Raw genomic sequence first — 22,500 nt, 5'->3', positions numbered from 1 at the left:
CTCTCTCTCTCTCTCCTGTGTCGCGTTATCTGTTATCTATTTATTATCTCTTATTTGTCCATTGCGTTCCCTTGAGTGCACGTGTGCCACTGCCATCACCATTAGTCACCACCACTCAACACTGTCCCTCACCACCACCACCACCACCACTGTCATCAATACCACCGTCACCACTTCTTATCATTACTATTTTACATCACATGATTATTCACTTTAATTTTCACTCTTGGTCACTATTCTCGCTATCGTTTTCTGTTCATTACAAACATTCATTATAATATCACTGTTCTTGTTTTCCTTTTGCTGTTTTCTTTATTTCCTTCAATTTTTCTTCCCTTTTCTTTTTTCATTCTTATCCTTTTACCAGCACTACTACTACTACTACTACTACTACTACTACTACTACTACTACTACTACTACTACTACTACTACTACTACTCCTGTCTTTCTAAATATGTCATCCTTTCATCGTCTATACTTAACTCTTTCATTGGTCTTTGAAATGGAAGACGAAGAGGAGAAGGGGGAGGAGGAGGAGGAGGAGAGGAGGAGGAGGAGGAGGAGGAGTGATGTTGGTGGGAGAGGAGGAGGGAGAATCAGGTCAGATTAAAGGATCAAGGTCTCCTCCTCCTCCTCCTCCTCCTCCTCCTCCTCCTCCTCCTCCTCCTCCTCCTCCTCCTCCTCCTCCTCCTCCTCCTCCTCCTCCAGTATCAACATTATTGAAGTAATGGGTATGATCGTGTGAGTTTCCTTTTTTTTTGCTGCTGATTATATTATTATTGTTGTTCTAGTTGTTGTTGTTGTTGTTGTTGTTGTTGTTGTTGTTGTTGTTGTTGTTGTTGTTGTTGATGATGATTTTAGGGATTATTCATTTCGTCAGCTTATTTGTGTATTTATTTACTTGTATATTCTTATTCATTTACTACTACTACTACTACTACTACTACTACTACTACTACTACTACTACTACTACTACTACTACTAATCGACAGGTAAAGAACACCCAGCTCCCACACACATGACAGAATCGAGACATCCTTCTGTTTGTTGCGTCACGAGTGTTGTGTGGCGCCCTTGTGGGGGTAAACACTAATTAGCTGCGTGCCTTCCTGTATATGTCTATTGTTTTCATATTAGGCCTATATTGGTTATGCTGGTGTTTACTGCGATCGTTTTTTTTTTTTTTAGGCTGATTGGATTTGGTGTGTGTGTGTGTGTGTGTGTGTGTGTGTGTGTGTGTGTGTGTGTGTGTGTGTGATTCTCGGTGCTGTCACGTCGTCTTTACTGTTATTCTATTTTTGAGGATAAATAGATAGTCGTTCCTTCTATTCTTGGAGGCTTAGATGGTGTGTGTGTGTGTGTGTGTGTGTGTGTGTGTGTGTGTGTGTGTGTGTGTGTGTGTGTGTGTAGCTACCTGTGTGCGTGTGGTGGTGTTACGTAGCAGCGGTGTGGCGCCCCCCGAGCCAGGCGGCCCCGGTGGCCGCGACCCACTTCCCTGGCTTAGTGTGACCTCTGCCTAACTGGATTGCAGGAAGCCCTTCCCTCTCCACCTCTCCACCTCTGCCTCTCTGCCCTCATGTCTCGCCTGGTTTGTCTCTCCTTCTCTCTCTCTCTCTCTCTCTCTCTCTCTCTCTCTCTCTCTCTCTCTCTCTCTCTCTCTCTCTCTCTCTCTCTCTCTCTCTCTCTCTCTCTCCGTGTGTCATCTTTCACCTTTCCTTTTATCGCTGGCCTTGTTTGTTATGGTTTTCCTCCCTCGTCCTCCTCTCGCGGTCTGCTGCCTAGTGGTCGAGTCCTGCGCGGGTCACTGCCGCGGTGCGCGCCTCCGTGGTCATCCTCCTCACTCTTGTTATCCTCTGCTCCTTATATAGACACGGAAGGGTGTGCGTGCGTGTGTGCGTGTTCGTGGCGGCAGTGGCTTCGTTTGACCCGCCGGACTGAGCCGCTGCGGGAGGCGAGGCGCGGGACTGCCAGTCACCCCGGGGCCACGCTGGGGGACGTGTGTGTGTGTGTGTGTGTGTGTATGTGTGTGCGTGTGTCTCCGTGATTCTGCCAATCACTGCAGCGTCTCGTGGTGGTGGCGGCGGTGTGGCAATGCCAGCAGGACTCCCCGCTGCCTGAGTGGAAATCGCCCCTGCCTGTCTGGTGCCGCCTCTCTAGCCTGGCCGTGGCGCCCCTGCCGGGCGGCACGGCGGGCGCTGATGGCCGCCAGGAAGGCCCCTGTTGGTGGGCGCCGTGGCAGCACACACACTCCGGGTCGCAGCCCGTGGTGGCCCCGTAGTGAGGGAGCAGCGAGCCCTCGCCCTCAAGTCGCGCTTCCCCACAGGCAGTGATGAGTCGTGCCCAGAGTCCTTACCCCCGGCTAAGCCGCCCCCGCCCCGCGTGCCCCCGCCCCCGCGGCGCCCCCTACCACTCCCATCAGGGCGCCCTGCCCCTCAGGCAGGGCGCCCACACTTCCACCCCAGGCGCCCGCCGTGCCGGCCCCGCCGCTGGGCTGGGTGGCGCCGCGGCCCTCCAGTGCCCAGGGCAGGATATCTGAAGGACATGGACGGGCGTGGAATGACTCCCAGGCGGAGCGCGGGCCCCCCAGCCCCCCTGCCAGCGTGCCCAGGATGGCAACCAGCTCTGAGCGCTCGGCGCGGCGGGTGGACGAGCAGCACGGGTTCCACTTCAGCTCCGCGGCGCCCCTGCTGCAGGACGAACCCTCCTCGCTGCCCTACACGCTGCTGCAGGTGCCGCGCTGCCCCTCCCCCTTCCCTCTCTCCCTCCCTCTTACCCCACGCCCCCACGCCAGGTGGCCGTCCCCCACCCCCACCACACCCTCATCCCCGGGTCACCCTCACCCCCTCAGGCCCAGCAGTGGTGAGGCACCTCTGCGTGGCAGCAAGAGCAGTGCGCCCCGCAGTGCCCGCGTGCATGACGCCCGTGAGTGGCGGCGTGGCGAGGGGCGCCTGGTGACGCAGCGCTGCGCCCCGGCCTGTGTTGCGTCACGCGGCGGAGAGTGGTGGTGAATGTGACGACACGGAGGCTGAGAGAGAGAGAGAGAGAGAGAGAGAGAGAGAGAGAGAGAGAGAGAGAGAGAGAGAGAGAGAGAGAGAGAGAGAGAACATTCACGAAGTCATGTTCATAGCATTCATCATTGATCTTATTTTTGCTATTACCATCAAGACCACCACCACCACCACCACTACCACTACCACTACCACTATTACTACTACTACTACTACTATACACACACACACACACACACACACAAAGTTCTCGGGACACTTGATGACTCCTCCACAGCCAACACTCGAGCCACTCTTGATTGCACCCTCCTCCTCCTCCTCCTCCTCCTCCTCCTCCTCCTCCTCCTCCTCCTCCTCCTCCTCCTCCTCCTCCTCCTCCTCCTCCTCCTCCTTGACGCCCTCACCTCACCGTGCAAAATTAAAAAGGCATTTAATTCTCTTCTTATTCTTGTTGTTGTTGTTGTTGTTGTTGTTGTTGTTGTTGTTGTTGTTGTAAGTCGAGCGCTGATTAGCTGCTGCTGTACGTTCACAAATGCTTGAAAATTTCTATCGTTATTTATTCGTTTTTTTATTGATTTATTTACTTATTATTATTATTATTATTATTATTATTATTATTATTATTATTATTATTATTATTATTATTGTAGTTTATTTATTTTTTTACATTATTGCATTTTATTAGAGATTATTTTGAGAAACTTCCGGAACACAAAATTATCCTAAAGAAAAAAAAAGGAACCATTATTGCCAAAAGAAAAAAAAATCTAAAAAAAAAATAACAGCGGAAATTACTGCAATTTTTATCCCTCCTCCTCCTCCTCCTCCTCCTCCTCCTCCTCCTCCTCCTCCTCCTCCTCCTCCTCCTCCTCCTCCTCCTCCTCCAACTCAAACACCAACTTTGCAATCCTCTCACACACTCATCCTGTCCTGCTCTTCCCTTCTTTCTACACTCTCTCTCTCTCTCTCTCTCTCTCTCTCTCTCTCTCTCTCTCTCTCTCTCTCTCTCTCTCTCTCTCTCTCTCTCTCTCTCTCTCTCTCTCATGCGACCCTGCTTCCTTCACGTTCACTTTTCTTTACTTTTCACTTTTGTTTTTCCTCCTCCTCCTCCTCCTCCTCCTCCTCCTCCTCCTCCTCCTCCTCCTCCTCCTCCTCCTCCTCCTCCTCCTCCTGCCGAAATGAGACGATATACACAAAAATAACAGTAAATTAATGTTTATCTTTTTAAGGATACGCTGAAGAAAACGTAATTGTATTTGGCAGTATGTATAATCTATATATAACAAGTATTACATGTACATAATTACAGTAACACTTCTTTAGTCATTCTTATCACACTCATTGTCTATACACACGCTCTCTCTCTCTCTCTCTCTCTCTCTCTCTCTCTCTCTCTCTCTCTCTCTCTCTCTCTCTCTCTCAACTGTGAGGTCACACTCTTCCATAACCACACTGAACACACTCACGCACACACACACACTCACACACACACACACAAACACTTAAATTTTCACCTTTCCTCCCCAACACACACACACACACACACACACGCGCACACAAACGCCGACCTCCTTCCTTCATGCTCTCTCACTCCCTCTCACTTCGCTCACTCTCCCTCTCTCTTTCTCTCACAGGAAGCCGACGGGGAGGTGAACGGCACTCATGAGATTGATGTGTGTGAGCTGGTTCCTGAGGGTCACGAGAAGGCAGACCCCAGCCAGTTTGAACTCCTAAAGGTCCTCGGCCAGGGATCCTTCGGCAAGGTGAGATCCTGCACCCCGCTCTGTTTTTATTTTTTTATTCATTTATTTATTTATTTTTCTTTTTTTTAAGCGGTTACTATTTTGAATTATATTTTTTATTATTTTTTTATTGTGGTAGTTTGGTTTTCTTTATTTATTTTCTTTATTTATTTATTTATTACGGTTTTCTTAAGGGGTTACTATTATAAGTTGGCTGATTTTTTTTTTATTTATTTATTTTTCCTTATTATTGGGATATTTTGGCTCTCTTCTTTCTTTCATTGAGTCTTTGTTCTATTTCTTTTCCTTAATTAGGCATTTTTTTCTTTTTGTTGTATCTCAATTGAGCATATTTCGTTTTCTTTTTCCTTCATCAAGCTTATTTCCTTTTTCCATCATTGGCCTCTCTCTCTCTCTCTCTCTCTCTCTCTCTCTCTCTCTCTCTCTCTCTCTCTCTCTCTCTCTCTCTCTCTCTCTCTCTCTCTCTCTCTCTCTCTCTCTCTCTCTCTCTCTCTCTCTCTCTCTCTCTCTCTCTCTCTCTCTCTCTCTCTCTCTCTCTCTCTCTCTCATTTGGTCTTATTCTTTTATCTTTTGTCTCCTTCCATTGGTCCTTCCTTTCTCTTTCCTTCATTGGAGCTTCTCTTCTTCTTCTTCTTCTTCTTCTTCTTCTTCTTCTTCTTCTTCTTCTTCTTCTTCTTCTTCTTCTTCTTCTTCTTCTTCTTCTTCTTCTTTAGTTTGGTTCCCCTTGGCCTGTGCTCCTTAAATATAAAAATAAATAAATAAACACTCAAACACACACACACACACACACACACACACACACACACACACACACACACACACACACACACACACACACACACACACACGTACAAACACATACATAAACACACACACAGTAAGCTTGATTCAGTCTTGTATACAACTAGGTTACAGACAAGTAAACACACACACACACACACACACACACACACACACACACTAAGGCCAGACTAGCATTTGAGGTGTTGCATGTGTGTGTATATGTGTGTGTGTGTGTGTGTGTGTGTGTGTGTGTGTGTGTGTGTGTGGAGGTGTGTTTGTCCACGTGGGTTATGCAGAACGGGTCTTAGGGTGTGTGATACTTTCTTGCAATGTTATGCGTGTTTGCAATACAAATGGTGTGTGCGGTGTATGATGCGTAGCTTGGTGTTGAGTCTGGTATGCCACGTGAGTATGTGTTTGTGTGTGTGTGTGTGTGTGTGTGTGTGTGTGTGTGTGTGGGAGGACAAGTGGTGAGGAGTGAGAGGGATTGGTATGACTTGTGAGTGTTGGTGTTGTGTGGACGAATATTGTGATGTGGTGAGTGTGTTGTGAATACCTGATTTATTGAGACTAATACGAGGTAGGAGTGAGGGAAGTGTTGTCACCCATAAAGAAGTGTTCGGAATGGAGAAAGTATTGTGACCCACAAATATATTTGAGTCAGGAATCAAGAGAACCACTGCATCATTTACAAACTTCAAAGTAATTTTCTCACTTATATTTTTCATTCCTTTACAAATTACCTTAAAAAAAATCAAATCAATCAAATCAAATCCCTGCCACACAGAAAATAAATAAATAAAATAAAATACTATGAAGATTCCTGCCATGTGCCCAAACCAACAGGGCCTTAACACACATCACAGGCCTCCATCCAGCAATGCCTTCATATCAGCTCCAGACAGTGATGACCAAGTAGCTGTAGTTATTTGCATTCAGATCATTAATTCCTATATCCTGTTGTACGTATCATTGCTTCTGGCTCGGCCCCTGGTGTTGTAAATATGGTGATAGTAATGTTGTGTTCGCCTGAGTTTGTTGTGAAGGATTAAAGCTTTCAATATATAACAATCCTTTACTAAAATCAATGTGTAGGATCTATTTAAGCATCTGCAAGTAAAGAACGGCTCAGAATAATAGGTTTTGCAATTTCTAGCTAGTTTAGTCTTCAAAGGTGGCCGTGGGACTAGAAGAAATCTCTCAGAGTGGTTAGCAGCTAAGAAAGGACTTGCCATATAACAGTGAAAGGGTGAGACATATCAGTGTTTGTATTAATGATGATGTAGATTAAAAGTTTATTTATTTATTTATTTATTTATTTTTATTTTTTTATATAAGAGGGGCATTGGCTTAGGTCAGCAAAAGGATGAACAAAATAAATAAAAGTGCCCATTAAGGTGCCAGTTTCTAAAAAGTCAAAAAAGGATCATCTAAAGTTAAAGGATAAGTGTGAAATATGATGAAAGTGGTGGTGGTGGTGGTGGTGGTGGTGGTAATCTTGTGTTTATATAGAAAGAGGAACTTGTAAAGGGTTAAGCGATAGATAGATAGATGTTATGGACCAGACTAAATAAAACAGGAATATATATACAAGTTGTAGTCCATATATAGCCATCAGAACAATATTTACATCACTCCACAATCCAATAATAAAAAAAAGAAAAAAAACTAACCAAAAAAATAATAACATTTAAACAAGAACACATTAAGGCTTGAATACTCTGAACATAAACAACACAGCCAGGTAATGCGCACCACACCTCACCTGTCCTTCATTCCCCAGGTGTTTCTGGTGCGCAAGATCAGCGGACAGGATGCAGGAACACTGTATGCCATGAAGGTGCTGAAGAAGGCCACACTCAAGGGTAAGGAAGAGGCCTAGTGGTGCATTATTGAATGTTTTAGTGTCTTATCCCAACGCCTGCCCAGCTGTAATGGAAGTTTGAGACGTTCAGGACAGTTTGCTGCTAGTGTTTGTTTGGTTGCATTTTGTGGACGTTATTCGGGTTTTCAGCGGTGCTTTCTTAGTTATTATGTGAGTTTAGTTGGGTTTTGTGAGGGTCACTTGGGTTTTCTGGGCTGTTTTTGTGATTACTGATATTTTGACTAGTTGTAGTTGAAGATATTGGGGTTCTTCAAGGTGTATTCATGATTCCAGCGTTGGTTTAATTGGGTGTTGTGAGTGTTATTGGGGTTTTCCTGGTTTTGGTGATATTTTGACAGTCTTTAGTGGAAGTTCAGGTTTTCAAGGGTGTTTTCATGATTGTAGTGTAAATTTGATAGGTTTCTGTGAGTGTTATTGGTGTTTTCAAGGGTGTTTTCATGATTGTAGTGTGGATTTCATAGGTTTTTGTGTGTTATTGGGGTTTTCAAGGGTGTTTTCATGAGCCTACTGATATTCGTCTCTATTCTCACTTTCCATAGTATGTGTTCTTTAAATCACACATCCGCACCTGTACTGACTCACTCTCAGCTTTCATAGTCACTCATATAATGTTAGTGTTCTTTGACTTATACTTCTTTATCAGTACTGACTCACTCCTTGTCTTCCAGGGTCAGTCATGCCACAATATTTAGTGTTCTTTCACTTATTTAATTACCCAGCAGTACTGACTCACTCACTCCTCACTCCTTCTGTAATATTCAGCATCTTTCAAGTTGTACAGCTTTGTTGGTCATTCCACAATATGTATTTTTTTTCATTTCATTCATTTATTTATTTATTTTTTATATACATATTTTTTTTACTCATATAACTCTTTCATTACTATTTGGTACATCCTTCCTTAATTACTAGTCATTCTTAGACATATTTACTTGTTCTACAGTCATCTTCAATCATTAAACTGACTACAAATTGTAAAATATATGCTTTTTTAAGCCCCTTCATTCTTGTAGATACTTATATATATAAAGATTTCATGCATTACTTGTATTGTTATTAATTGTTTCATACTGCAGTGAAAGGGTTAACTATTCATCAGTATTGACTAACTCCTCATCCTTTAGAGTCACTACTTTAATATTTGGTGTTTAATTCTCACACACCCACCACTTCTGCCTTCTTCCTTGTCCTCCAGTCAGTCATGCCTCTATATTTAGTGTTCTGTAACTCATTCAACTACCCATCAGCACAGACTCACTCAATCCGTCTATAATATTCAGCATTTTTAACTCATACACACCCACCCACTAACACTGCCTCCCTTCCATCCTCCAGTGCGGGACAGACTGAGAACCAAGATGGAGCGCGACATCCTGGCAGACGTAAACCATCCATTCGTGGTGAAGCTGCACTATGCGTTCCAGACTGAAGGAAAACTCTACCTCATCCTGGACTTCCTGCGGGGTGGTGATCTCTTCACTCGCCTGTCAAAAGAGGTGAGGAGCTTCCCTGTCACCTCCCGTCATCCCCTGTCACTCCCGTCACTCCATCACCTCGTTACCTGGTCTTCTGCTTCTCTGAGGGAGAGCCGAGTAGCTGGCTGTGTCTCTGGCTGTGATTGGTGGTTTGTGTGAATGGTGTGTGATTGAGCGAGGGATGTTTGCTGCTGTATCTTCATCCTTATTCTTATTTTTGGCATGTGTGTGTGTGTGTGTGTCTGTGTGTGGTGGTGGTGGTGGTGGTGGTGGTGATAGAGGGTTGGTCTTGTCACTGTATCGTGTTTTGTTTTTATTCTTTTGTCTATTTTCTTTGTTCTTCTTCCTTTTCTGTTTCCTTTTCCAATTCTTGCATGTTTTTTTCTTTCTTTCATCTTTTGTTTTTCTTTGTTTTTCTTTCTTTTACTTTTTTCCTCCTTGTCTGTTTCAGTTTCCATTCTTTCACATCTTTTTTCATTCTTTCATTCATTTTTTCTTCTTCCTTCTTTCATTTTTCTTCCTTATCGATTAATTTCCATTCTTTCTCATCTTTTTTAAATTTTTTATCTATTTTTTCTTTCTTCTTTCTTTTTTTAATTTTCTCTTCCTTGTCTGTTTCCTTTTACTTTCTTTCATGTGTTGTTTTCATTCTTTCATCCATTGTTTTCTTCCTTTTCTCACTCATATCTTCCATGTCTGTTTCCTATTCCATTCTTTCACGTCTTGTTTTTTATTCTTTCATCCATCATTTTCATCTTCGCCTGTCCTCTCCTTACATTTCACTCTACCTCCCTTTCTTATCCCTCTCCTTGTGTTTTGCCTCTCCTTCCTTCACCTCTCACCCTTCACTTTCATTCATCTCCCTTATATTTATTACTCTCTTTCACCCTTCACTCCTCACCTTTGTCTCTACACCTTTCACTCTAATCCCTCACTTTTCCTCTCCGCCTTGCTAATGGAATGTTGGATGAAGAGTTTGTTCTCTAATTTCTTACTTGAGTGTGTCTGTATAGGGTTTAATTTAAAGTGATGTGTATCTTTTTTAAATTCAGGTGATTATCTGTGGTATTTAATGGCCTTGTTTTGTTAGTGTGTTTTATTGATAGGTAGGTGAAGTTATGGAGGTGTGTTTGTTTGTGTTTTGAAAGGAAGTTTATAATGTTCTGTTTTTTTTTTTTGTTTGTGTGTATATTTCTTATTTTCATTATACTTGCATTATACTTTCACTTTATTTTCCCACCATCATTCTTGCATTCTCATTCCGTTTTCCTTCTCTTTTTCCTCCTCTTTCATCATACTTTCCTTTTTTTTTATGCACTTATCGGTCATTACCCAGATTCTTAACTTAGTGATGCTTTGAATATATTATCTAGACTATTTCATATCCTCATTTCAATCCTTTTCTATTTGGTACATCTTTCCTTAATCACTAATCACTCTGGGGCATCTTTAATTTGTTCTGCAGCCATCTCCAATGGTTAAACTGTGTAGAAATTGCAAAATCTATTGCTTTTAATCCCCTGCTTTCTTGTAGATGCTTATAAAGATCTCGTGCATTATTTTTGTGCTGTTAATTGTTTTGTATTGCAGTGAAAGGGTTAATATTAGTATATGTGTGTGTGTGTGTGTGTCTACAGTTCATTATACCTGAAAGCTTCCTTGTATATGAGCATTACAAAGAGGTCTCTGCCATGTCTCTAAGCTAACAAAACCTCAATTTAGGATACAGGAAAACATAGGAAGCTGCAAGAATTCACTAGGCCTTCATACGGCAGTTCCTGTATAAAACATGCCTGTATATTTCCACCTATCATCCTTATCCCAATTGACTCCGCACCAATGACCTGATTACTGAGTTTATACCATTCATATTGGCCAGCTCCCTTTCACTTAACCAGTTGAGTATTGCGTCCTTTAAGCATCCCTTCAAAGCTTCAGGTTCCTGGTGTCTTTCATCATTCACCAGTGACACAGATCCTTTCAGTGGTAAAATACCTGTCATTTTCCAGCCTCTTGATAGTCGTGGGGGTGGTGGTGGTGGTTGTGGTGATGGTGGTGACTTGGGTGACTCTGTAGTTGTGAGATTATTACAAGGTGGTTTTGGTTCTACTTGTGATGAGGAGGAGAGGAAAGGAAGAGGAGATGATAGCTTTTATATTCATCTCAATTATCCTTTATCACATTATCTCAGCCTGTATTCTGAAATGCTTTGCTGTCATTATTTTCAATGGCCACAGAGATGATTAGCCAGGTTCTGAAGACTATTTCTCCCCTTAATAAATAAAATTTCATCAACCTTCCAATAGAACCATAAAAACATTTTTAAAAACCAATTTAGCTTTAATTAAAACCTTTTGAAAGTAGTGGAGGTGTGACGGAGAGGTGGTTCGGAATATGTCGCCTTGTCTCACGCCCCCGTCTCCCCACAGATCATGTTCACAGAGGAGGATGTGAAGTTTTACCTGGCGGAGTTGGCGCTGGCCCTGGATCACCTGCACACAGTTGGGGTCATCTACAGGGATCTCAAGCCAGAAAAGTAAGTCCTGGGCTGCTCACCAGTTCTCTTTGTTTTTTGTCCTGATTGGTGTTGAGAGAAGCTTTCAGTGCTGTGGCTCCCAAATTGGAGGTGGACTAGTGACTGTGGGTACTATAACAGTTTTTTAGGACAATGGAGAGGTGGCAAAAAAGTGGATTCTGGAAAACATTGTCGTACCTGCCATTAGGATTAGTGATAACTTGTATGTAGAGTTGTAGCGTAAAACTATTGCATTAAAGTAGTAAAATTAAACTGAGTAACGTGAGTGACCTCAGTCCTTCCCAAAGATCAGTCACCACAACATCTAAGCTGGTGATGACTGTAGGAGGATCACACACACTACAATAACTCTATCCCTTCCTGCAGTATCCTCCTGGACGCCGACGGTCACATCTCCCTCACTGACTTTGGGCTGTGCAAGGAGGCGTTGGATGACCAGAAGGCATACAGCTTCTGCGGCACTGTGGAGTACATGGCACCAGAAGTGGTGAACCGCCGCGGCCACAACACTGCGGCTGATTGGTGGTCCTTTGGGGTGCTGCTGGTGAGTGTTGGTAGCAGTGGTGTTTTTCTCGTGCTTCTTCCTCTTTTTTCTTGTCTTTTTTCTCTTTGTATGTCTTATTTTTGTTATATTTTCTTTGCTTTTTTCTCTTTGTATGTCTTATTTTTGTTATATTTTCTTTGCTTCTTTCTCTTTTTCTCCCTCTTTTTTCCCCCCTTCCTATTTCTTATTCTCATTATACTTTCATTATATTCTTACTTGTATATTTGTTCTTTTGTGTGTGGGTGCAAGAAATTTTAGAAGGAAAAAAACAGGAACTTATTTTCTAAGATACAGATTTGTGTGTATGTGTGTGTGTGTATCTCCAAACTAAGCAATAAACCTCCACTCACAACTTCCTACATTTCAGTTTGAGATGCTGACAGGGACTCTGCCGTTCCAAGGAGCAAACAGGAAAGAGACAATGAATCTAATCCTTAAGGCCAAGCTTGGAATGCCTCCTTACCTCAGCCCAGAAGCACAGTCCCTCCTGCGTGCACTCTTCAAAAGGAACCCAGCAAACAGACTTGGTGCAGGTGTGTATGTTACATTTATTAGAAGCTTAGGGATTTTGTATTTAACAGACTGTCGTGAAAAATTACTAGGTCTTAGATAAGTTTTCATCCTGTTTATGATGTTCCAAAGGGGGACAGAAGAGAAACACACACGCACACACACACACATATCTATGAAACCTTTACGAACAATATCACTGTGTTTTGTAGATGCTCCAGTGAGGGACAAGAGAACAGAGCAACAGAAACAGATACACACAACTCTTTGAAACCTATACCAACAATATCACTGTGTTTTCCTGATACTCCAGTGAGGGCCGAGCAACACACACACACACACACACACACACACACACACACACACACACACACACACACACACACACACACACACACACACACACACACACACACACACACACACACACACAAACAAACAAACATTTACCACCTCTTAACCCTCTGCATTCCGTCACAGGGCCAGAGGGAGTGGAGGAGCTGAAGCGTCACCCATTCTTTTCCTCCATTGACTGGAACAAACTGTACAGCAAGGAGATCGAGCCGCCCTTCAAGCCGGCCGTGTCTAAGGCTGACGACACCTTCTACTTTGACCAGGAGTTTACCACACGCACCCCCAGAGGTTAGCCACTCCACCACCATCCCTGTGTCACCATCTTGTGTCACTTTCACCATTCCTGTGTTTCTGACAGATTGTAGTGGAAGTTACTGGGGTTTTTAAGAGTGTTTTCATGATTCTAGTGTTAGTTTATGCTCTTGAGGTTTTTAAAGGTGTTTTCATGATTTTAGTGATAGTTTATGTGCTCTAGTGGAAGTTATTGGGATTTTTAAAGGTATTTTCATGATTCTAATTTAAGTTTATGCACTTGTGGAAGTTATTAGGGTTTTTAAGGGTGTTTTCTTGGGTTTAGTGATTGTAGTTTTTACTTCACCATCCATGTGTCACTGTCATCATCATCTTGTGCCACTGTTAGCATTGGTGTTTCAGTATATTGTGATCATTTGCAGTTATGTGACAGTGAGTGTCTATTTTTTGTTCCTTTATGCAGTGTCACTGATAGTGTTGGTGTCATGTTGTCATCACAGGTCATCCTTGTATTAGTAGTTTCTTTCCGTCTGTTAATATTATTGTACTTTTTAAAACGTTTTTAATAAGGCACTGTGCTCTGCCTTATATTCCTCTGAAACTCTCCAAGCACTAGAGCATTTGATTCTAAAATGTTGTGGTGTCCGCCTTCAATTCTTTCTCTCTGAATATCTTCAAACACTACGGCATTTGATTCTAAGTCACTGTGTCACTTTGCCTCTCATTCTTTCTCTCTGTACCTCTTCAAACACTACAGCATTTGATTCTAAGTCACTGTGTCACTCTGCCTCTCATTCTTTCTCTCTGTGCCTCTTCAAACACTACAGCATTTGATTCTAAGTCACTGTGTCACTCTGCCTCTCATTCTTTCTCTCTGTACCTCTTCAAACACTACAGCATTTGATTCTAAGTCACTGTGTCACTCTGCCTCTTATTCTTTTTCTCTTTACCTCTTCAACTGCTATAGCAATCCTAAGACACTGTATCCTCTGCCTTAGATTTCTTGTCTCTGAAACTTTTCAAACCTGACACTTTATCCTAAGACTGTGCACTCTCCTCCAGATTCACCAGGAGTGCCACCAAGTGCCAATGCCCACCAGATGTTCAAGGGGTTCAGTTTTGTGGCACCCTTCCTGCTGTCTGAGCAGCTGGACGGGGTGGAGATGATGCAGTCACACTCCACAGAGAAAGTCCCGGCACTCAGCAAGGTGAGGTGCTGATGTGTCTTGTTCTTTTAGTTTAGTCAGGTATCTTCATTCCTCCATTGCTTACTGGTGAGTGCTGGAGTGTTCTTCCTTTCCTCCTCTCCTCATGTCTCTGTGTTTCCTCTTACCGGCTGCAGCTTTGAACTGTTTCAGGAGAGGAGTGTCACTTCATCTGTAAATCTAAATTGGCTTTTTTTTTTTCTCCCCAATACTATATTTGTTTATTTTTACAGATGGCATTATGAGCTCTTTTGCCAGTCTCCCCAATACATTAAAAACAAAGCAGCACTTTCTCGGAATTCAGTTTATAATGGCCTAAAATTAGTGGTGACTTTTCAGAGCCTGCTGAACTCCTCAACATGTGGGTTTTGAGGTGAAAGTAGTAGCGTGTTCTTACAAATCAGTTTCTAATAGTCTAAATTCAATAATAAATCCCCATAGAGTATTAGGAGTGAAAACCAAAAGTGCCTACGTTCACATGTGTCTTTTTACGGGAGAAGCAGCAGTCCGTCATAACTCCGTCACTTCCCAAAGGTCTGACGCCACTGATCATTCTTCCAGGCTATTGGGAGTGAAGTGTAGAGGTGAAGTTGTAGATGTGTGTACTTGTGGGTGGGAGAAGCAGTTGTCTCGTGACCTGATCATTTTCTATATAGAAGAATGGGCACTCTCGTAAAGCAGCCAACTTTCAATATTCCGTTAGCAGTGGTAATCTTGCAGAGGCTGTTGGGAGTGACAATAAAGAGTGCACAAGTTGACATATGTTTTCAGGTAGAAGAAATAGCATGTTTTCATAAGTCAGTCAGTTTCCAGTTGTCTGAAGTCACAATAATCTTACAGCAACTACTGTGGGTGATGATCAAGAGTGTACAAGTTGACATATACTTTTAATTTCTGATAGTTTGAAGCCACTGGTAGCCTTGTAGAAACTATCCAGGATGTTCTTAGGTAGAATTCCACCAATTTACAATAGTCCAAAGCTACAAAAATCCTGCAGAGACTATCAGGGGTGTTTTTAGGTAGAACTCCACCAATTTCCACTAGTCTGAAGCTGCGGTAATCCTGCAGAGACTATCAGGGGTGTTTTTTAGGTAAAACTCCACCAATTTCCACTAGTCTGAAGCCACAATAATCCTGCAGAGACTATCAGGGGTGTTTTTAGGTAAAGCTCCACCAATTTCCACTAGTCTGAAGCCACAATAATCCTGCAGAGACTATCGGGGGTGAAGCCAAACAGCATACATGACGAGTATGACCTGTGTGAGGAGGTGGGCCGCGGCAGCTACAGTGTGTGCCGTCGCTGCGTCCACAAGGCCACCCGTCAGGAGTATGCCGTCAAGGTCATCCCAAAGAAGACCAGAGATTGTCAGGAGGAAATAGAGATTCTCTACCGCTACGGACATCACACCAACATTATTTCATTAAGAGATGTGAGTGTGTGTGTGTGTGTGTGTGTGTGTGTGTTCGGTTAGAGCTAGTGTTGTGTGTTTCCTTTGTGTGTGTTTATCACTTGCCTTTGGTAGAGCTGCTGATTTGATATGTTAATTTTGTAAAATTTTTTTTTAATGAAGAGGTGTATAAGTAATTATCATTTAGCTGAGATTTAAGTTAATGCATATTTTTCACTTGTATTGAGGTGTTTGTGTAATAATAACAATAATATTGATGATAATCAGTCAAGTGTGTGCGTGTGTGTGTGTCTGCTTATAATTCTCTAATTGTAACACGTAGGTCCAGTGAACAAGACATATTAATTTAAAACATCAGTCCTCTCCAGAGACACCATTTAAACCACTCAAGTCACATACTAACAAATAGCTCAGTACAAAGACCATTACAATCACTCACAATATCTAGAGATCACAAGATTATGACCAAAATTTTCCATCAGAGGCAAAGAATAGTCAATATGCAATCACTCATCAATCACCGCACAAGACCTACAGACACACTAGCAATGTCAACCCAACACTCATCCTTAGAGAGGTTAAAACAAGTATTATTCCTCCTAAAGACACCAATTTAACCACACAAATCACTTACAGAGGACAATACGATTACCCACAAGACCCACAAGACCCACATTAGCAATACGAGCCCATGAACACCCAACACTCGTCCTTACAGAAGTCAAAACAAGCATTTTCCTCCCTGACACATGATTTAAACTGCACTAATCACATACAGTCAATTAACTTAGCACAATGAACAATACAATCACCTACAAGACCTACAGACACACATTAACAATATGAGAGCCTGTGAACACCCTTACAGAAGTGAAAAAGAGCATTTTTCCTTCCTAACACACCAAGTAAACCATACAAATCACATACAACCGTCAGCTTAGAGGACGTACAACCAAGTTACACCACAAGACTGACAGACACACGCCAACACTACCTATGATGAATACAGGAATGAGTACCCACCCTATGATGAATGCAGCAATTAACACTCACCTCTTGTCCCTCCAGGTATACGAAGACGACTCGCACGTGTACCTGGTGATGGAGCTCATGAAGGGCAGGGAGCTGTTCGACAAGATTCTACGTCAAAAATTCTTCTCTGAGCGGGAGGCGTCGGCTGTGCTGCTCACCCTCTCCCACGCCGTCCAGTACCTCCACCAGAACGGGGTGTGTGGGTGTGCTGGTGCTCTCTTTTTCCCTCTCGCTTGCTTTTGATCTTAGGACTATTCTTAAGTTTTGTTATGTCTTGCCTGAGGTTCTGACAGGTTGTATTGTGGAAGTTTTTTTTTGTGGTTTTCAAGGGTGTTTTCATGATTTTTGTAAGAGTTTGAGGGGTGTGTGGCTGTATAGACACTTTCTCAAGAACCTGTTAACCACAAGAAGCACAGAAACTCTTGTAAAACCTCAATAACTTCTACTAGACCCTTGTACCATCACCAGAATCATAAAAAGATCTGTAAAACCTTAATAAAATCCTAATACCTTTTACTAGACCCTCAAACCATCACTAGCATCATTTAAACACCCTTGAAAACCCCAGTAACCTCTCTTAGACTGTCAAACCATCACTAGAATCAGGAACACCCTTGAAAACATTAATATAAATTGTAATGACTTTTATTATTCTCTTAAACTATCACTAGAATAATTAAAACACTTGAAAACCCCAATAACCTCAACCAAACCAACTAAACCACTAGTAGAACCACCAAAACATCCTTGAAAACCCCAGTAACGTCAACCAGACCCAGCTAAACCACCAGTAGCACCACCAAAGTACCCTTGGAAACCCAACTAAACCCAACCACCAGTAGAACCACCAGAACACCCTTGAAAACCATAATAAAACCCAGATAACTTTCACCAGACCCTCAAACTACCAATAGCACCAAAAAATAAACTAAATAATGTTCACTAGAGGCACCAAAACACCCTTGACAGCCCAGACTCCCTTTCTCCCACTTCAGGTTGTCCATCGAGACCTCAAACCGTCAAATATCATGTATGCAGACATCTCTGGCAGTCCGGATTCACTAAGGATATGTGACTTCGGGTTTGCCAAGCAGCTGAGGGCCGAGAATGGGTTGCTCATGACACCCTGCTACACGGCCAACTTTGTGGCTCCCGAGGTGTTGAAACGGCAGGGTTACGACGCAGCCTGTGACATTTGGAGCCTCGGTGTCCTTCTCTACACCATGCTGGCTGGGTAAGTATTTGGTGTTGTGTGTTTACTTTTCTCTTCTTTTATTTTCCTTCTATTTGGTGTTGTTTGTCGTTTTCTCCTTGTTTTTTTTTATCTTCCTTCCACTTCTTGTTTGAGTTTTCTTGTCATTTATCTTCCTTCTGTTTGGTTTTGTTTGTCGTTTTCTTCTTTTTGTCTTGTTTTGAGTATTGGGGTTTGTTTATATATTTATTTTTCTCTTTTATCTTTTATGAGGTCTTGTTTACAATTTTTTTTATCTTCCTTCTTTATTTTCTTCTTTTTTCTTCCTTTTTACCGAGTCTTGTTTACGTTTTTCTTCTCATTTTCTTCTACTGTCTATGTTTTTTTCTCTTATGTCTTCTTTTTATTGAGTCTCATTTTTGTTTTCTTCTCTCATGTTCCTTCTACTAATTCTGTCTACATTTTTCTTCCTTCTGCTAAGTCTTCATTTACCTTTTTTTTCTTTTTTTCTTTTACTGGGCTACTCTGTGTTTTTGTCTCATGTTCCTTTTACTTAATTTTGTTTTTTCTCTTTTTTTTTTCTTCTTTCTTCTGGGTCTTGTTTTTGTTTTCTTCCCTTTTATCATCTTTCTACTTTTGTTTTTATTTCCTTCTCTATTTTCCTTCTACTGAGTCTTGTTTTCATTTTCTTCTCTTCTTCTTCTTTCTACATGTAAAGGGTTTTGGTTAAAGATTATTATTTTTGCTTGGTCCCTTTCTTTTCTATATATACTTTAGAGGGAAGCTGAGGAGTGGTAGGTGTGTGAGTATTTACGTAGCTGTAATGTACAAGACACGAACCAAAGCTCATTTTGTCCTGTCTCCATATTCATATTTATCCAGTTTCTCTTTAAATATGTGTACACTGTTTGCCACAACCACCTCTTCAAGTCTTTCCAGATTTCAGTACTTTGATTCGGGAAGCTGCGTGTCTTGATGTCACTCAAACATCCACTCTGTTTTCTTTCCACGCCCCCTCGTCCATCTCTCTCCCTCCTCTGTCTGTGGCACCAAGTCATTTCTGCCTATTCTTTGTATATTGTTTATTAATTTGTACATTGTTATCAGGTCTCCTCTTTCTCTTCTTTGTAGTGTTGGTAATCCCATCTCTTCAAGTCCTCATAACTTTTGTCTTTCAGTTCTGGTACCATTTTTCTTGCAATTCTCTGTATTCTTGCCTGTTTCCACATATTTTTTTCTCTACGTGGAGAACAAACTGCTGCATATTCTAATTTAGGACGTATCTTGCTTGTTATAATTTTCTTCATTTCTTTGTGTGTGTGTGTGTGTGTGTGTGTGTGTGTGTGTGTGTGTGTGTGTGTGTGTGTGTGTGTTGGCTTCTTCGTCTTACTTTTTCTTTATTTTCTTCCTGTTTTTAAGACTTCCAGCTTCATATTATCACATCATTTGCATATTTCCATTATTCTCTCATTTATCATCATTTATTTGGTGTTTGGTCTTCTCTATTTTCATTCCTTTTTATTCTCTTATTTTGTCTATCACCCTTCATACGGTTTTTCCAGCATGTTTCCATTTGTGTGTGAATCTATTTATATTTGCCTGTTTCCTTTTTCCATCCCTTCCTCTTCCCTTCATTCATTTCACAGTCTCGGATATTCATCCATTTGTCGATGAAATGTATCGGTTTGTCTATTTCCTTTTTCCTTCCCCAACTTTTATTTATTTTTATCAGTGTTTCTGTCTCTTTTCATATCTCTTTCCATTCCTTCCACTTTCCTCTTTTTAGTCATCCGTTTATCTATGAATTTATCAGTTTCTATATCTTATTTTCTCTTTCGTGTCTATTTTCCTATTTTTAAGTTTCTGCCTTTTCTATTTCCTTTCACTAACTGTTTCCTCTTCTAGTTTACACTGTTGTTCTTTTTTTCATATTCATCCATTTTTTTTTTTTATGAAATTTATCTGTTTCTATTTCTTTTTGTTTCCTTTTCATTCTAATCTTTTATTTTTATCAGTTTTTTCTTTTATCTCGTGCCTCTTTTATTCCCCTTCTTCCTTCCTTTTGCCTTTTTTTGTTTTCTGTTCTTTGTATTGTTATCTGAATCATCTATTTCTATCTCTTATTATAATTTTCATTCTTTTCATCAATGTCAGCACCTTTTTTATTCACCTTCCTTATTATTTTTCTCTTCGTCACTCACTGATATTTTTTCTTCCATTTTTCCCTTAGTATTTTCATTTTTGTCACTTGGTAATGTTTCCATATGCATTTTTCCCTTTTTATCAATGTTTCCAGGTCTTTTATTCACCGTCCTCTTTAATATTCTCATCTTTGTCACTTTTTTCATATTTTTGCATCCATTTTTCCCTTTTTATCAATATCTGCACCTGTTATTTTCCTTTCTTGTCATTTTCATCACGTATCAATATTTATACAGCCATTTCTTCCTCCAATCACTATGTACACCTCTTAGTTCCCCTTCTTCCTCTTCAATATTCTCATCTTTGTCACTTTTTTTCATATTTTCGAATCCATTTTCCCCTTTTATCAATATCTGCACCTGTTATTTTCCTTTCTTGTCCTTTTCACCACTTAACAATATTTCCACTGCCACTTTTCCCTCTTATCACTATCTACACCTCTTAGTTCCCCTTCCTGCCTCTCCAAACCCTCCTCCACCTCTCAGTGTTGTCCACTCAGGTGTTTTGCCGCGAGGAACGTGCACAGTGGTTCGTCTAAGTGCCGTCTGTCAGTCAAACAATACTTCATTCCTTCTCCCTCAGGCCTCCTCCCCACCCTACGCTGTTTGCTTTGAACATTTTTCTCTGTCTTACCCCAGTGTTCCCTCGAGTCTTTTTCCTCCGCGACATAAATTTCATGGATATAAAAAGTATTGTTGCCTGTTGCTGCTTTTGTTGTTGGTGTTGTTTTGGTTGAGTGTTCATGTATCGAGGAGGGTGACGTGCGCGCGCGTGTGTGTGTGTGTGTTGACCTGTTTGTATTTTCATAGGATTGACAAATTTATTATGATCCCGTAAAGAATACAAACTTATATTTGCTGGATTTATTGGATTCAGGAAATAAAGTTCTCTAATTGAAAAGAAAAGCGTAATGTTTTCCTCTAAGTTTACTGAATACATGAAATTTTGTTATGAGATGGAGAAAGAAAGAGAAAAGATGAATTTACAGATAAATTTGCTGCATACAGGAGTTTTTGCCTTGAAATAAAGGTAACAAATATATTTTTCCAAGGACTTGACCAGCTGAAAAAAGTCTTCAAATGGAGAGAGAGAGAGAGAGAGAGAGAGAGAGAGAGAGAGAGAGAGAGAGAGAGAGAGAGAGAGAGAGAGAGAGAGAGATGAACATGTTTATAAGAAATAGAAAAATCAGTCTACGAAAATAATACATTAGAAAAAAAAGATGAAAAAAAAACTACAAAAAATAAAAAAAAGAAAGAAGAGAGCGACAAATAAATACTATGATAATTATCGCACAAAAAAGAAAAGAAAACAAAACAAAAAGAAAAACATCAGAAAATAAAACACGAGCACACATAACATCTTTCCCGTGACTCTTTAAATATTCAGTTGTGTACACGTGTAGGCGTGGAGGCGCGTGATGTAAGGCAGCTGCAGGTGAAATAGTTTAATTATGCACGGTCACCTTGAGGACAAACAGAAGCTAATGTTAGAAGGCTGGCGTGCACGAAGAAACGAGTTAATTTTGTTGTTATTTAATTTCGCGCTAATTGGAAACGTCAGTCAGTCAGTCAGTCAGTCAGTCAGTCAGCACACACACACACACACACACACACACACACACACACACACACACACACACACACACACACACACACACACACACACACACACACACACGTTAGAGGCAAGAGAAGATAAGGATGTAGAAATAGTGTGTGTGTGTGTGTGTGTGTGTGTGTGTGTTTTGTACGTAAATCTCGAGAAGAAAAAATAGACTTGATAATTTTGCTTGAAAATGAAAATAGAACTTAACGAGGTTGACTCAATCCGGCAAAAATATACAAATTGGTAAACACACACACACACACACACACACACACACACACACACACACACACACACACACACACACACATACGTGGAATGTAATGTGTTATCAATGGCAGGAAATGAAGGAAAAGAGAATGTAAGGAAAGAAGGAAAGAAATGAAAGTGGGGAAGGAAGGAAGGAAGGAAGAAAGGAAAGCAAGAGAGGTGGAAGAAAAGGAATGAATGAAGAAATGAAAGAAAGAAGAAAAAAAGAACGTAAAGAAAAAAAAGATGAGAATGAGTAGCTATACGAATGAAGGAAAGAAGGAAAATAAAAAAAATGTAAGAGAAAAAAAATAGATAAACACATGAATGAAGTAAAGAAGGAAAATAAAAGAACGAAACCAGAATAAATAAATAAATGAATGAATGAATGAATGAAGTAAGACAGGTCACGGTTCGTTCACTTGCTAATGAAGTGACGTGAACAACATCTGACAGACGCAATACTCCTGCTGTGTATTGGCGTGCGGGAAGTT

General features: G+C 41.3%; 1 protein-coding gene across 5 annotated transcripts in view; it reads left to right on the top strand.

Annotated features, from left to right (window-relative positions):
* The window catches only part of LOC135094674 (ribosomal protein S6 kinase alpha-2-like), a 184,426-nt gene that overhangs the window by 114,893 nt on the left and 47,033 nt on the right, over positions 1-22,500 (top strand). For 2 of the 5 annotated variants that reach the window (XM_063994979.1, XM_063994981.1), the window contains 11 exons: positions 4,645-4,773; positions 7,340-7,421; positions 8,777-8,937; positions 11,346-11,452; positions 11,819-11,996; positions 12,364-12,529; positions 12,987-13,148; positions 14,175-14,320; positions 15,529-15,747; positions 16,795-16,953; positions 17,754-17,992. In XM_063994979.1, coding sequence (XP_063851049.1) covers positions 4,645-4,773; positions 7,340-7,421; positions 8,777-8,937; positions 11,346-11,452; positions 11,819-11,996; positions 12,364-12,529; positions 12,987-13,148; positions 14,175-14,320; positions 15,529-15,747; positions 16,795-16,953; positions 17,754-17,992 — 1,748 coding nt within the window. Of the gene's footprint in view, positions 1-2,480; positions 2,732-4,641; positions 4,774-7,339; positions 7,422-8,776; positions 8,938-11,345; positions 11,453-11,818; positions 11,997-12,363; positions 12,530-12,986; positions 13,149-14,174; positions 14,321-15,528; positions 15,748-16,794; positions 16,954-17,753; positions 17,993-22,500 lie in introns of those variants that run through there. The other 3 variants (XM_063994978.1, XM_063994980.1, XM_063994982.1) reach the window with 2 other exon arrangements.

Source organism: Scylla paramamosain, chromosome 46, assembly GCF_035594125.1.
Source record: "Scylla paramamosain isolate STU-SP2022 chromosome 46, ASM3559412v1, whole genome shotgun sequence".
NCBI classification, from domain to species: domain Eukaryota; kingdom Metazoa; phylum Arthropoda; class Malacostraca; order Decapoda; family Portunidae; genus Scylla; species Scylla paramamosain.
The sequence above is the reverse complement of the archived record's forward strand: the minus strand, read 5'-3'. Positions and strand labels throughout refer to the sequence as shown.